The sequence below is a fragment of the Bos grunniens genome, chromosome 25 (assembly GCF_055505025.1).
Source record: "Bos grunniens cultivar Pamir isolate PY7600 chromosome 25, Bosgru_T2T1.0, whole genome shotgun sequence".
NCBI lineage: Eukaryota > Metazoa > Chordata > Mammalia > Artiodactyla > Bovidae > Bos > Bos grunniens.
In genome coordinates this window covers 28,179,081-28,193,117 of record NC_141189.1, presented here as the reverse complement: position 1 = coordinate 28,193,117, position 14,037 = coordinate 28,179,081, and the positions used below count along the sequence as shown (strand labels likewise).

At 47.5% G+C, this 14,037-nt stretch overlaps 1 protein-coding gene across 1 annotated transcript in view; it reads left to right on the top strand.

Moving 5' to 3' along the window:
- The window catches only part of LOC147345352 (BOS complex subunit NOMO1), a 56,570-nt gene that overhangs the window by 28,849 nt on the left and 13,684 nt on the right, over nucleotides 1-14,037 (top strand). Inside the window, exons 14-23 of the mRNA XM_086375610.1 lie at nucleotides 625-756; nucleotides 2,005-2,141; nucleotides 3,627-3,714; nucleotides 7,169-7,232; nucleotides 7,794-7,889; nucleotides 10,081-10,299; nucleotides 10,402-10,484; nucleotides 11,313-11,472; nucleotides 11,845-11,971; nucleotides 13,513-13,626. Coding sequence (XP_086231736.1) covers nucleotides 625-756; nucleotides 2,005-2,141; nucleotides 3,627-3,714; nucleotides 7,169-7,232; nucleotides 7,794-7,889; nucleotides 10,081-10,299; nucleotides 10,402-10,484; nucleotides 11,313-11,472; nucleotides 11,845-11,971; nucleotides 13,513-13,626 — 1,220 coding nt within the window. The remainder of the gene's footprint in view (nucleotides 1-624; nucleotides 757-2,004; nucleotides 2,142-3,626; nucleotides 3,715-7,168; nucleotides 7,233-7,793; nucleotides 7,890-10,080; nucleotides 10,300-10,401; nucleotides 10,485-11,312; nucleotides 11,473-11,844; nucleotides 11,972-13,512; nucleotides 13,627-14,037) is intronic.

Below are 14,037 nucleotides of genomic sequence, written 5' to 3'. Positions count from 1 at the left end.
TGTACCTGGTATGAAATGGGCATTCAGGAAAGTTTCATTGCCTGTCTGACTTTTTCTCTGGCTCCCGTTGGTGCTCCATAGATACTGTTTCGGAGAAGGCAATGGCACCCCACTCCAGTACTCTTGCCTGGAAAATCCCATGGATGGCGGAGCCTGGTAGGCTGCAGTCCATGGGGTCACTAAGAGTCGGACATGACTGAGCGACTTCCCTTTCAATTTTCACTTTCATGCATTGGAGAAGGAAATGGCAACCCACTCCAGTGTTCTTGCCTGGAGAATCCCAGGGACTGGAAAGCCTGGTGGGCTGCAGTGTATGGGGTCGCACAGAGTCGGACACGACTGAAGCGACTTAGCAGCAGCAGCAGCAGCAGATACTGTTTCTGCCAGTGCAGTAAATGCTGGGCGGCCTCATTGCTTGGTGCCAGTGCCTTACGTGGTGGGAGAGGTAGGGATGTGGGGAAATGCCTTAGAATCAAGTAGATGCCTGCAAGCTTTGAAGGACCCCTCCTGGGGCTGCCCTCTAGGAGCTAAGTGGTAGCAAGCAATACACAGCAGCTGAGGGTTGGAACAGGTGCTGTGGTTCCCAAAGCCGCCAAGCGAGGCCCCTGCATCTTTTCTCTGCAGACACTTGCGGTGACCTGCTGGTGACCCTGCAGTCCCTGAGCCGCCAGGGCGAGAAGCGGAGCCTCCACCTCTCCGGCAAGGTCAACTCGATGACTTTCATGTTTGACAACGTGCTGCCCGGAAAATACAAGAGTAAGAATTGAAGGCAGCACTTCCTGTCTCTGTAAAGTTTCTGAAAACTCGCTCTCTAGTTGCATCCCAACTATACTTGTTTAACTCTTGTTTGTCTTTGTCCTTTGACCTTGAATTTGCATTATTTAGCTTGGGCAGTAATGCAGGAGTTGAGGTTTCTGAACCAACTGCCACCTCATCAGGATGATCCACACACTTCTCATGCCATTTTATTTGTAAATTCCTGAAAACAGTGTCATATGATCACACTGACGTGTTCTACCACTTAGCAGCTGTGTGAGCCTGGCAGCTTACTTGATCTCCCTGGGACTCGGTTTCCCCTTCTGAAGTAGGAGTCACAGAACCTTTCTGCAGAGTGATGGAATCCGGTTTGTAAAGCCCCGACACAGTGCCTGGGAAGGAGAAGGCACTTTTCCTCATCTTCCTCAAGAAGCTGCCCATTGCCTATATTTTTGCTCTGTCAGAATTCAGCTTGAAGCTGCTGGCTGTAAACAGCCTCAAAAGTAGTAGACTGATTTTTCAGGCAGATTGTATTTTCTGTTAATGTCAGGTGTTGGCAAACTATGATCTGAGGGCAGCTGCCTGTTTTTATGAATTAAGTTTTATTGGAACACAGCCACACCCATTTGTTTGTGTGTCATCTGTGGCTGCTTGTGTGCTGCAGAGGCCGAGTTGAGTAGTTGAGACTTGTGTGGCCTGCAGAGGTGAAAATATTTACTCTCTGGTCCCTTAGAGAGCAAGTTTGCCAGTGTCTGAATATCTTACCTATAGCCTGGTCTTAGGCTCAGTTGGATTTCCTTGTTAGTGATTTTAATGGCCATTGGTTTCAGTTTTTTTTTTTTTTTTTTAAGCAATTGCTTATTCCCAGCATGGCCAGCTCTGTATATATACCTACACACACATACTTGTTTGTATGTATGTGCATATAGGGGCTTCCAAGGTGGTTCAGTGGTAAAGAATTTCCCTGCCAAAGCAGGAGACAGAGATTTGATCTCTGGGTTGGGAAGATCCCCTGGAGAAGAGCATGACAACCCACTCCAGTATTCTTGCCTGGAGAATTCGATAGAAGAGCCTGGCAGGCTACTCTCCGTGGAGTCTCAAAAGAGTCAGACACGACTGAGCGACTTAACAATAAGAACAGCATGTGTATAAACTCACTCACGCACTTCATTAGCACTGTTTCTCTGGGGGTATTCAGGGAGGTGGTGTGCTCTGCCCACATGGGTGTCCATGTCGTGTCCTTTGCAGTCAGCATCCTGCATGAAGACTGGTGCTGGAAGAACAAGAGTCTGGAGGTGGAGGTTCTGGAGGACGATGTGTCTGCCGTTGAGTTCAGGCAGACGGGCTACATGCTCCGGTGCTCCCTTTCCCACGCCATCACTCTGGTAAGTGGCTGCTGAGGATGCTCTTATTTGGAAGGACACTCGCCTTTTGGAGAGTGAGAAAGACTAGTGTGCCAAGAGGATCATCAGCATAGTCAAGCCAGATTTCCTTTTCTGCCTCTCAGCTCACCCACCTATTATGGAAACACCGTCAGGAAGCATTTTAAGTCCCTTAGTGGAAAGATGCCTTTGTTGGGGAGAGTTCCTTGTCCTGGCTCCATGTTAAACTCTAACTTTGACTAGTGATTTTGGAAAGCCGTTGATGTAGTGCAGAGCATGTGGGCTATGTAGGCCCTGCCAAGTTAAGTAATGTTTGTGGGCCTCCATTTTTCCTTCTGAACTTGAGATCGTAATACTCACTCCCCAGGGTTGTAGTGAGGTATGAGCAAATCTCTCACGTATTTGAAGTTTTCCTGTGTACCCTGCTCTTTCTTAGGAACAGGTGTGGCTGAGCAGAGTTGGTTGTCCTCTTGCAGTGTCTGTGGCTGGGTTGGCAGTTACCCAGTGGGTTTTAGGCTGGGAGCACCTGTGTAGCCCTGCGTAGGTCTGTTCCTGAATTTTGTATAATCTGACTTCTAGCAATGGCAGGTGTCATTGTCAGGTCTCAGTGGCAAAACAGGGGCAAACGACACTTAAGTGGCTACTTATGTTAGACACCAGAGCAGTGAGACTGGTCTCTCTAATGCCAGTTGAACGCTCGAACCACTTATCTACAAATGGTCCACAGACAGCTTTGTTATAGGAAACGGGTTGATTAATATCCAGTTGAGAACAAGCGAGAGACATTTGGGAAACCAGTCCTTGATTTCCATTTCTCTTCGACTAAGAACGTACTCCTAATTACAGCCAGCCCTTCGCTGACTCCCGTCTCACCCCTACCCCTTACCCCCTCGTTCACTAGCTGCCTCCAGTTCCGCACCAAGCTCGATCCCTTCTCCGGGCCTTTGCACGTACTCTTTTCTGCCTGAAATGCTGTGTCTTCTCCACAACTGAGTGTAGTTGCTTTTTTTCATCATTCAGGCTGAAGCCCCAGTGTTACCTGCTCGGGGGGTAGGGGGTGGGGGCGCCTATCCTGAGGCCAAGCTGAACAAGCCTCTGCGGAGGGCACTCTGTCCTGCTTCCTGTTTATTTCCCGCTAAGCTCTGTGACTTCCTAGATGACATCTACTGACTTCTCTGTTGACTGCATGGATTTTCTGTCTTCCCATATCAGAACGTAAGCCACGCTGAAAATAAGAGCCGTGGCAGCAACCAGGGCCCAGCCTTGGGTCAGCCACATGGCAGGTGCTCAGTAAATGTTCGTTGACTGAATGAAAAAGATCACGTTTCTGTTGGAAGTTTTGGAAGGCTTTTAATTTTCCCCTGGCATCCAGCTGTTCAAATGATTAATGTGCAAAACAGATGACTGGTTCAGAAGCAGAAAGCTTATTCCTCGTCTGGGTGTCTCCGTCTTCCCTGGTAAGGCATCATCTTGGCTTTGTTCCCGTAGGAATTTTACCAGGATGGGAATGGACCCGAGAACGTGGGGATTTATAACCTCTCCAAAGGAGTCAACCGGTTCTGCCTGTCCAAGCCCGGTGAGTCTGGAAGGATCGATGTCCTCTGAGCGAGGGAAATGGAGAGGCTCTCGAGAGTGTTTTCAGAGGTGTTTTTCCCCATCTCGGTTCAGTTTGCATCAAGCTATCGATTTCGGTTGTGGGTAACGCCTCTGGAGGGAGCAGCATTTTTACCCAGAGAATTAGAGCTGGGGGTTGGCACATGTTCCCAGGCTCTTGAGTTTGAGTTGAGTCCAGACCACGGGGCCCTTTCACTTCGAAAAATCGAACACCATCAGCCCATGATCTCTCCTGCTGAGTGATCACTCCCACCTTGCTTAAAAATCCTCCAGTGGCTGCTTTCTCTCTTTGTTAATCACTTTATTGAGATGCAGTTTGCAGACCATAAAATTCACCCACTTAAAGTGTACAATACTTTTAAAAGTGATTTTTAGTAAATATACCTAGCCATACAGCCATATAATCCAGTTCACAACATTTTCATTGTTCCAGTGATTCCTTCCTACATGTTTACGATTCATCTCTATTCCCAGCTTTTGGCAGCCACTAATCTGTTTTCTGTCTCTATGAATTTGCCTTGTTTGGACACTTCATATAGTGAAGTCATACAATACTGTTATTTTTTAGGCTCCTTTCACTTAGCATAATGTTTTTGAAGTTCATTCAGGTCATAGCAGATATTAATAATTTGTTCCTTTTTATTGGTGAACAGTATTCCATAGCATGGATATATCACAGTTTGTGTATCCATTCACCAGTTGGTGGGTGTTTGAATTGTTTCCAGTTTGGGGCTATTATAAATAATGTTGCTGTGAACATTTGTGTACAGGTTTTGTGTGGACATCTGTTGGGGAGATATCTAGGAATGGAATCAAATGATAAATTTATGTTTAATTTTTTAAGAAACTACCAAAATATTTTCTGAAAAAGCTGTATTTGCCATTTGATATTCCCACCAGCTATGTCTGAGGGTTTCATTTTTCTACCTCTTTACCATTATTTGTTACTGTCTTTTTGATTTGTAGCATCCTGGTGGTTCTAAAGTAGTATCTCATTGTAGTTTTATTTTGTGTTTTCCTAAGGAATAATTTAGGGACTTCTGTTGGTTCTCAAGATAAAGTACAGTAACCTCACTTCCCACAGTTTCAGTTACCTCTGGTCAACTGCAGTCCAAAAATATTAAATGGGAAATTTCAGAAGTAAACAGTTTATACCTTTTAAATTGCGTGCCTTCTGAGAAGCATGGTGAAGTCTCTGACTGTCTTGCTCCTGTCCGGCCCTTGGGCACATCTCCATATATGTTACCCACCTGTCAGTGTAGGTAAAAACTTGGTACGTAGAGGGTTTGGTACTGTCTGCGATATCAGGCATCCACTGGGGGTCTTACCATGTGTACACCACAGATAGGGCACAGTCATGTATAGAACCCTTATTCAGACCTTGAACTCCTCTGTAATCTAGCTCTACCTGTCACCCTCTGTTCCAGCCACTGTTTCTGTGTTTTAATTAGGATGCCTTTGGCTGCAGGTACCAAAATCTGTATGACAACCCCTGACAAGTGGGGTTAATTTGATTCATTAACAAAGACTAGCAGCGGAACTTCTCTGGTGGTGCAGTGGTTAAGATTCTGCCCTTCCAATGCAGGGGACACGGGTTTGATCCCTGTTTGGGGAACTAAGATCCGGCATGCCATGCAGTATGGCCAAAAAATGAAACAAAACAAAACAAAACAAAGACTAACAGCTCAGGCGTGGGTTCAGATGGTAGGTGTTAGGGTTGGTGTCTTTGTGATTCTTTTAGTCCTTTCCTTTTTTTTTTTTTTAATGAACTATGCACTTCTTTTTTTAAAGTGTATTTTGTGCTTGGTCTTCATTAGTTTGTGGGCTTTTCTTTAGTTGCAGTGTGCAGGCTTCTCATCGTGGTGGTTCCTCTTGTTGCTGAGCGTGGGCTCTCGGGCACGTGGGCTTCAGTAATTGCAGCTCCTGGGCCCTAAAGTGCTGGCGCAATAGCCGTGGTGTAGTGGCCAAACAACAGCAGAATGGGCTTAGTTGCTCCATGGCATGTGGAATCTTCCTGGACCAGAGTTCAAACCCTTGTCTCCTGCATTGGCAGATGGATTCTTTACCACTGAGCCACTAGGGAAACCCCCACTTGGTTTTTTTTTATTTTCTGCTTCATGTTTTCAAGGTACCTACTGTTGCTCCAGAAAACTTATGTCTAAGGCAAGAAGATGAGAGGAGGGGTGGGCAAACATTTTCCATGCCACATCCTCCAGGAAACTTCCTTTATGTCTTATCATCCAGAACCATGTCTCATGGCCACTTCTAGCTGCAAGGGAGCCTGGGGCAGCTGGATTTGCTGCTGGAGGCTGGCATGCTTTCACCCTGAGCATAAGTGGGAGCTGGTTTGAAGGCAGGAAGGCAGCTGTTAGGGAGGCAGCCAGCAAGCCCGTGGTTCAGATGCTGTGCTCTGCCTCAGCGCCCTCCACCCCACCTGCCTTCACTTAGCTCTGCCTGCCTGCCTGTCACTTGTTGGCTCTGATGTTCCTCCCCAGAGAGGCTAGTGCCCCAGTGTCGCTGGGATCTCTGCTGTGCTTGTGCCCACGAGGCCCAGTTCCTCCCCGGACCGCACCCGTCATACCTGGTGGCTGTGGAACCCTCCTCTCTCTCTGTAGATGGCAGGCCCCATGAAGGCAGGGACTCTGCGTGTTCCCCACTCTGTGTCAACACCTGATGCAACACCTGGCCCGAGTGTTGCCCTGTCAACACTTGTCAAATGAAAGAACAAAGAAAGTGAATGAAGAAACCTAACAATTTTTTTTTTTAGGTAACTGCACTGAGGCTTGATCAGTGTGATGAGAACGAATTTGAACGAATTTCATGTTTGGGTTGGGCGGATGGCCAGAATGCTGGTGAAAGATCATTTGGGAGAATCCGTTACTACACTTGGCTCCTTCCTGAAACTGTATTTTTCTGGCATACGACATCATATGCCCTTAATCTGAGTGTTAGCCTGATGCGCTCATGGCGTGGAAGTGTTTTCTGTAGTTATTTCTTGGTTTTCTGGGACTTCCCTGCCCCATGCACCTTTTAGGAATATTTAGAGGATGGAGTCCAGACTCTGGCTGTCTTTGGATCTTTAACAGAATCTGTTACGTAGGAAATTCTCAGTCTGAATCCCAGTAGAAATGTACTTCCTGTTCCTCCTCATGCATGTGTCTGTTAGCTTGGTCTGCACAGAATAAACTACTGTGAGCTGTTAAATGATGGAAAATGAAAATCCTGACGTGGTGGGCAGACCTTTGAGTGGATGGGTCATTGGTAAGAAGCCGTCTGTAGGCAGCACAAAAGGCTTTTCAGATCCCGTATGTGATCTGTTAGGAAGGAGAGGCACTGCCTTAGGATTCCAGATGTTGGAATTGCTCAGTGGAATAGATGCTCTTCTCTGAAAATGACTTTTGATTTCCTGGCTGCAGGTGTGTACAAGGTGACCCCTCGCTCCTGCCACCGGTTCGAGCAAGCGTTCTACACCTATGACACGTAAGCCGGGTGCCGACCGCTCTGTGCTGTCTGTGGAGGGGGGTGAGCGTGGATCTCTGCGACAGTTATTTCTGAGAACAAGGGAGTTTTTTTGTATGTTTTCTGGAAGTAGTAAGGTTAGGCAGTGAAAAGAATTTGCAGATAAGGATTTTAAGACACTTGGGTAAATAACCGAGGAAGTGAAGATACAGCTCTTCCCCAAGAATTCTGTAAACCCAGGACGGAAGGCTGTGGTTTTGAACTGGCTTGAATGTAACGTCTGTTGAATCTTCCAGCCTCACTGATAGGAATTTCTCAAGCTCAAGTCTGCCATTTTCCTGTTTTCACAAATGCTTGTGGGTTTCACTGGAAATTAGAGACATAAAGTTTGGGAGTGGAGAATCAGTTGACCCTTAAAGACACTTGTATGTATTTCAGAAGTTTTCTCATGCCAAGCTAAGAGCAGTTTCACGTAGTATATTTCAGGGTCAGGAAGGCCGCCCATAAAGGGCATTGTTTGTGATCCTTTGAGGACGTCGAGGTGATGTTATGGTGTTTTCTTTCTCCCTCTCTGATTTACAGGTCTTCACCCAGTATCTTGACATTGACAGCCATTCGCCACCACGTCCTTGGAACGATCACCACTGACAAAATGATGGATGTGACCGTGACAATCAAGTAAGGCCGGTGTTCCATGGTGGGCCGAGCGTGGGAGGGTGGGGGGCCAGGCCGTCTTCTCTCAGAGCGGCTCTGAAAACTATTTTTGATTTGTTATCTCTAGGTATACATACAAATGGCCTTCGCTCTTATATGACATGGCCATAAATTCACAACAGCCCTCCTTTCCTTTTATGATTCAGGAATTAACCGTGGATGAGGAAGAGCCTCCTGACAGCTCGCTTCAGTGCCTCAAATTTCTGCCTGAACTCTTTATACTTCCTGTCTCTGCTAAGGGAAAAAAAAATCTCTGGTTTGTTCACTATATTTCAAGTGTTTTAGCAAATTCAAAAACATGTGCCTGTTTTTCTTTAGACCCTTTCTCGAAGGCTTGGGAAATAGAGATGACACCTCATGTGAGAAGGGTCATGAGAGAAAGTGGATGAAGGGCGCTCTCGCTGAGGGTCAGGTTTGCTCGCATGGCGCCTTTGAGAGGAATGCTTGCCTGTGGTGGCTGCATCTGACACCCTAATTTTCTCAAGAAATGAAAGGGTTTTTTTTTCTCTTGCATCGCATACCTAGCTGATCCACCTGCAAATCCTGGGCTCTACAATCCATGGGAGTTAATTTCAGGACCCCCCGTGGTTACAAGAATCTGCAGATGATCAAGTCCCTTATAAAACAGAGTCCCTTTGCATATAACCTACTGCACATCTTCCCCTGTGCTTTAAATATACTGTAAGTCATCTCTGGGTTACTTACAATATCCAGTGCAATGTAAATGCTATGTAAATAGTTACCAGCTTGTGGCAAATTCAAGTTCTGCTTTTTGGAACTTTCTGGAACTTTCCCCCCCCAAACATTTTCTGTCTGTGACTGGTTCAGTCCTCAGATGTGGAGCCTGTGGAGACGGAGGACTGACTGTACGTCCTCCATCCGTCCCTTTCTTAGCTCTTGGCCTCTATGCTTTGGTTTGACCCACTCTTGTCTCTTCCAGTTTTGTTGCTGTAGCTTCCTGTCTGAACTCTGTGTTTTGGCTGTTGCTTCATAACAGTGTTGTTCATGTGGAATCAGAGTGACCTTAGTAGAAGTGAAGTGAAGTGAAGTCTCTCAGTCGTGTCCGACTCTTTGCGATCCCATGGACTGTAACCTACCAGGCTCCTCTGTCCATGGGATTTTCCAGGCAAGAATACTGGAGTGGGTTGCCATTTCCTTCTCCAGGGGATCTTCCCAACCTAGGGATTGAACCCAGGTCTCCCACACTGTAGGCAGACGCTTTACCGTCTGATCCAAGAGACCCTGTCATCTCTTTAAAACTCCATCCAGCCTGGGTCCACACCAAGGTTTGCAAAGCCTTTGTCTGACCCCTAATCTGACTCTGCCTGGGTCCCTCTGTCCCCCTTCCTGGTCTCCTTGCTGTCCCTGGAGCATGGCCAGGGAGTTGCCTCCAAGGCTCTGAGACTTTGCACTTATCACCTCTTGCCTGGGGCCTCCTCACCCAGAGCGTGTGGCTTTTTCTCTCCCTTCAAGTCGGCTTGGTGTCACCTTATCAGAAAGGCCTGTGCTCAGTTGTATCTGACTCTCTGTGACCCCATGGAATGTAGCCCGGCAGGCTCCTCTGTCCATGGGATTTTCCAGGCAAGAATACCGGAGTGGGCTGCCATTCCTTCTCTGGGAAAGGCCTGAGTCCCTAATAGAATATAGTTCCCCCCTCCATCCCCGCCCGCCCAGCTCTCTGCTCTGTCCACGCTGCTTTAGTTTTCTTCATTGTACTTATCATTGTACTTGGCATCATTTTTCTGTTGGTCATCTGCCTCTTATCACAGAATGTGGATTCCACAGGTTAGGGGATGCTGTTTGTCCTGTACAGTCTCCCCAGCCCCTGATTCTCTTGCAGAGTACATTCTCAATAAAGGTTGGAAGAAAGACAGAAGACGGTAATGTGAAAGGGACTCCACATCCTTCAGGAAGTTGACAGTTTCCTTCAGATCATAAAGTCAGTGATATTTCATCCCAGCCCAGATCTCCCAGATGCTTCCACATGGCAAAGAAGTTCAATTTCCTGTTTTTTCTTTTTTAAACTGTTGATCCCAAACAGGAGAAGACTGTGCCACAGTTGGTTGTCTGATGAGGTCCTTGGTTTTTTTTTAACCGATTTCGACCGACCTCAGGGGTCCCTGACTCTGTGTTCTGGGCTGCTCCTTTCTTCCAGGTCTTCCATTGACAGCGAGCCTGCCCTGGTCCTTGGCCCCCTGAAGTCTGTGCAGGAGCTGCGGAGGGAGCAGCAGCTGGCCGAGATCGAGAGCCGCAGGCAGGAGAGGGAGAGGAGCGGCGGAGAGGCCGGAGGCGAGGGGAGGACCAAGCCCCCTGTGCAGGAAATGGTAGACGAGTTGCAGGGCCCCTTCTTCTACGACTTTTCCTACTGGGCACGGTAAGTGCCCGTGGTGGGCTTTCCCTGCAGGGTCCTCCTGTTCGGATGTCCTTCCTTCTGGGGGGACAGGCCAGCCACATTGAAGTGTCTTAATTATTTTAGATCCGGAGAGAAAATCACTGTCACACCTTCATCTAAAGAGCTGCTCTTTTATCCTCCTTCCATGGAAGCCACCGTCAGTGGAGGTAAATGTCAGCTCAGCTCGCCGACGGCACGCCTTCACACCTGTCTTTTCCCTGCCTTTAGGGTTCTGTTCTGTGCTGTTTTATAGTGAAGCCGTCTTCCTAAGGCATCTTCAGTCCCCGTTGGTGCATAGATGTTACTATCTGACGAGTGAGTGAATGAGTGAGAGGTCTAAATCGGTAAACGTAACTCTCACTGTTAGAATTGGGGATCTTTTTGAAAAAAGGACTTGCTTTTCCTTGATGTTATCAGGTTGACACCAGAAGGCAGATGAAAAGCAACAGCATCCGTGGTTGAAACGTCTGAAATGTCTTCATGTATCTGAACTGTTCGTGATGTTTGTTTTGGGTTGGGGTGATGGAAGGGTCTTTTGGGGATGAGATAACCAGGTGCTGGTGGAATGTTTAGGCAGCTTTTGCCAGCATCGCGGGTTCAGTAAACCCTGAGCATTTGTGTGTTTGGAAGGAGAGTGTTGAAGGGCATGGCTGTCCAGTGGGCAGCCTGTCTGGGGCCGCCTTCCATGCTGGGTCCTCTGAGGTCTGGCTACAGAGGCCCTGACCTGCGGTACTGGCTTCTCTCCTCACTTGTGGTCAGTGAGGTCTGAGGAAGAGGAGCTGGGGAAAGCCAGCTTTGTTGGCTATTCCTGCTAACATTCCTGACAGTTTAACAGGGCCGTTCATAAATGTTGAGAGGCTTGGGCCTCTTGTAGTAACTGAGGATTCTGAGGTAGTCAAAAGCCTCACTGGAGTTAGTTTCGAATATCTCAGTTTTAGGCCCTTCTTTAATGGGAAGCCCCCCTCTCTTCCTCTGTTTGTCTCTTTCCTGTGTAGAAAGCTGCCCAGGGAAGCTGATCGAGATCCAAGGGAAAGCAGGCTTGTTTCTAGAAGGCCAGATCCACCCAGAGTTGGAAGGAGTCGAGATCGTCATCAGTGAAAAGGGGGCAAGTTCACCCCTGATCACAGTCTTTACCGATGACAAAGGTGCCTATAGGTAAGCCCTTGACTAAGAACCAGTTATTGGGACCAGTCGGGGAGCCCATGCTGAGTCAGACGGTAAAGAATCCACCTGCAATACAGGAGACCTGGGTTTGATCCCTGGGTTGGGAAGATCCCCTGGAGGAGGGCATGGCAACCCACTCTTGCCTGGAGTGTTCTTGCCTGGAGAATCCCATGAACAAAGGAGTTGGCGGGCTACAGTTGATGGGGTTGCAGAGAGTCGGAACACAACTGAGCAACTAACAGTTCCACATTTTCATTCGGGAAGCCCAGGAAAGAAGCTGGGGAGCCAGGTTTCCTGGGGGCAGGTGATGCTTCCTCTAGGATGTGAAGCAAGGCATCACCAGCGTTTCTTTCTTTTATTCAGTGTTGGGCCCTTGCACAGTGACCTGGAGTATACTGTGTCCTCGCAGAAGGAGGGCTACGTTTTGACTGCAGTGGAAGGAACCATAGGCGACTTTAAGGCTTATGCCTTGGCAGGCGTGAGCTTTGAGGTAACACCGTGTGCTTTTAAAAAGCAGTTTTATGGAGTATAACAATCATACAATACACTGCACGTAAAGTGTGTAATCTGACAGTCTCGACACATGACAACACCCGTGAGCATACCACCAGTCAAAATAGCGGACACATCTGTCGCCCCTCAGAATTTCCTCGTACCCTTGGTAACCCCTCTCTCCTGGCCCTCCCCACCCCTCTGATCTGCCTTCTGTCACTGTGGATCAGTTTGCATTTCTTAGAATTTTATATAACGGAATTATTCAGGCCGTACTCTTTTTACTCTGCTTTCTTTCACTTGTAATTTTGGAGATCTGTTGACTTCAGCTCATGTGCATACCTTCTGGGAAGCATTTTAAGCCTTCATCCTTGACTCTGTTCTCTGTCAAAGGACACAGAATGTTCTTAGAGTGAAGTTGATATCTTTCTCTCTTCCTTCCTTCCTTCTTGGGAAGAAGTGAGTGAGTCCAGAGTGAGTCCAGAGACCCTTGAGGCTGAGTGTTGTCGATATCGAGACCAAAAGAGAAACATCCCATCACCTAATAAATTAAAATTCTGCATTGCAGAATGCCTTTTAAAACAAATGGAAAGATAGTCCAACTGGAGAGAAATATCTATTCCATAAATAACAACCCCAGTTTACAAGAGTCTCCTAAAACCAATAAGAAAAAGACAAGCCAAAAAAAAAGAAAAAGACAAGCCAACAGAGAAAAGGTGAATCAAGGACATGAAAGGCCATTCACAGAAGTCATCCAGGTCACTCATAATCACACGGGGAACACTTGACTTCGATAGTGACCAGGCAAACGTAAAGAAGTTACCATCAAAACACTGGGTTTGGGGTTATAGTTGTAATAATGAAGACAATATCCATTTTTTTGGCAAGTGTGTGTTTTCCCACACATAGGTAATTTAGGAGCTGGAAATGGTTACAACCACCCTGGAGTTCAGATCGGGGGTTTCTTTCTGGATTTCAAGTGCACACATCCACGAAGTCATTTCTACTCCTAGGAATTGACTCTTTGGAAAAAGAAGAACTTAATTGTGCAAAGATACACACGCTTGGGGACTTTCACTTCATCCCTTCCTTTCCATCACAAAACTCAGAGACTGGCCCGTGTGCCATGGTTTGCCAACCTCTGCTTTAGAGTGAGATGCAGCTCTTCTGAAACAGGGAGGCCGACTGGTGGGGACTGGTGGACGAGGGCAGTGGGGAAAACAGCTGAGGCCAGAGAACTCGACTTGGCCAGAGGGTTTGGGGGCCCTCCTCCACCCCACTCCCACTCAGTCGCTTATGAAGTCCATCAATAGTAGCCATAGTGTTGATAAGATTTGTGTGGGCACAGAGAGTTCTGGAAGGCTGCAAAGCAAATTGTTTATACTGGTTACCCTAGGGGAGGAGAGGAGACCTTCTGACCTTCCCCGTGGGCCCCAGTGAATGACAATAAAAGAAAAACTAGCTGCTGATCATTACCTCTTGACACTTTCATGGTTTGTATGAGTTAATCTTGCTCTGGGGTTCTTTTCTCATCCCCAGATAAAAGCCGAAGACGACCAGCCCCTCCCTGGGGTCCTCTTATCCCTCAGCGGTGGTGTGTTCCGTTCCAACCTCCTGACTCAGGACAACGGTATCCTGACCTTCTCAAACCTGGTAAGGTGCCCACTACTGCATCGCCTGCCTGGCTCCCCCATGAGCGCGCAAGGACACAGTGGCCATGACTTGTGTATTGCTTGACAATGTGAGAACAGAAAACCATTGTGGAGTGCCTCACATTTCTTTGGGGACCAGCTGTAATTAAGGATGGCTCTCACTAGAACTTAATGCTGCTGATGCATGTTCCCTTCCGCACAGACGTCTTGTTTTCTGGTCACCCACTTGTCACTGAGACAATGTAATTAATTACCCTGGCCCCAGCAGCTCCTGTCTTAAGTGTCCCTTTGTTTTACCACCAGATCTCATTGTTTATAATGCCAAGTCTCGTTCAGGGGGTGAGCTTGTGTTTCTTCTGCAAAGCACGCTCCCTGCAGTGGGTGGACAGCACCCATTTTCCACTGAGGATGT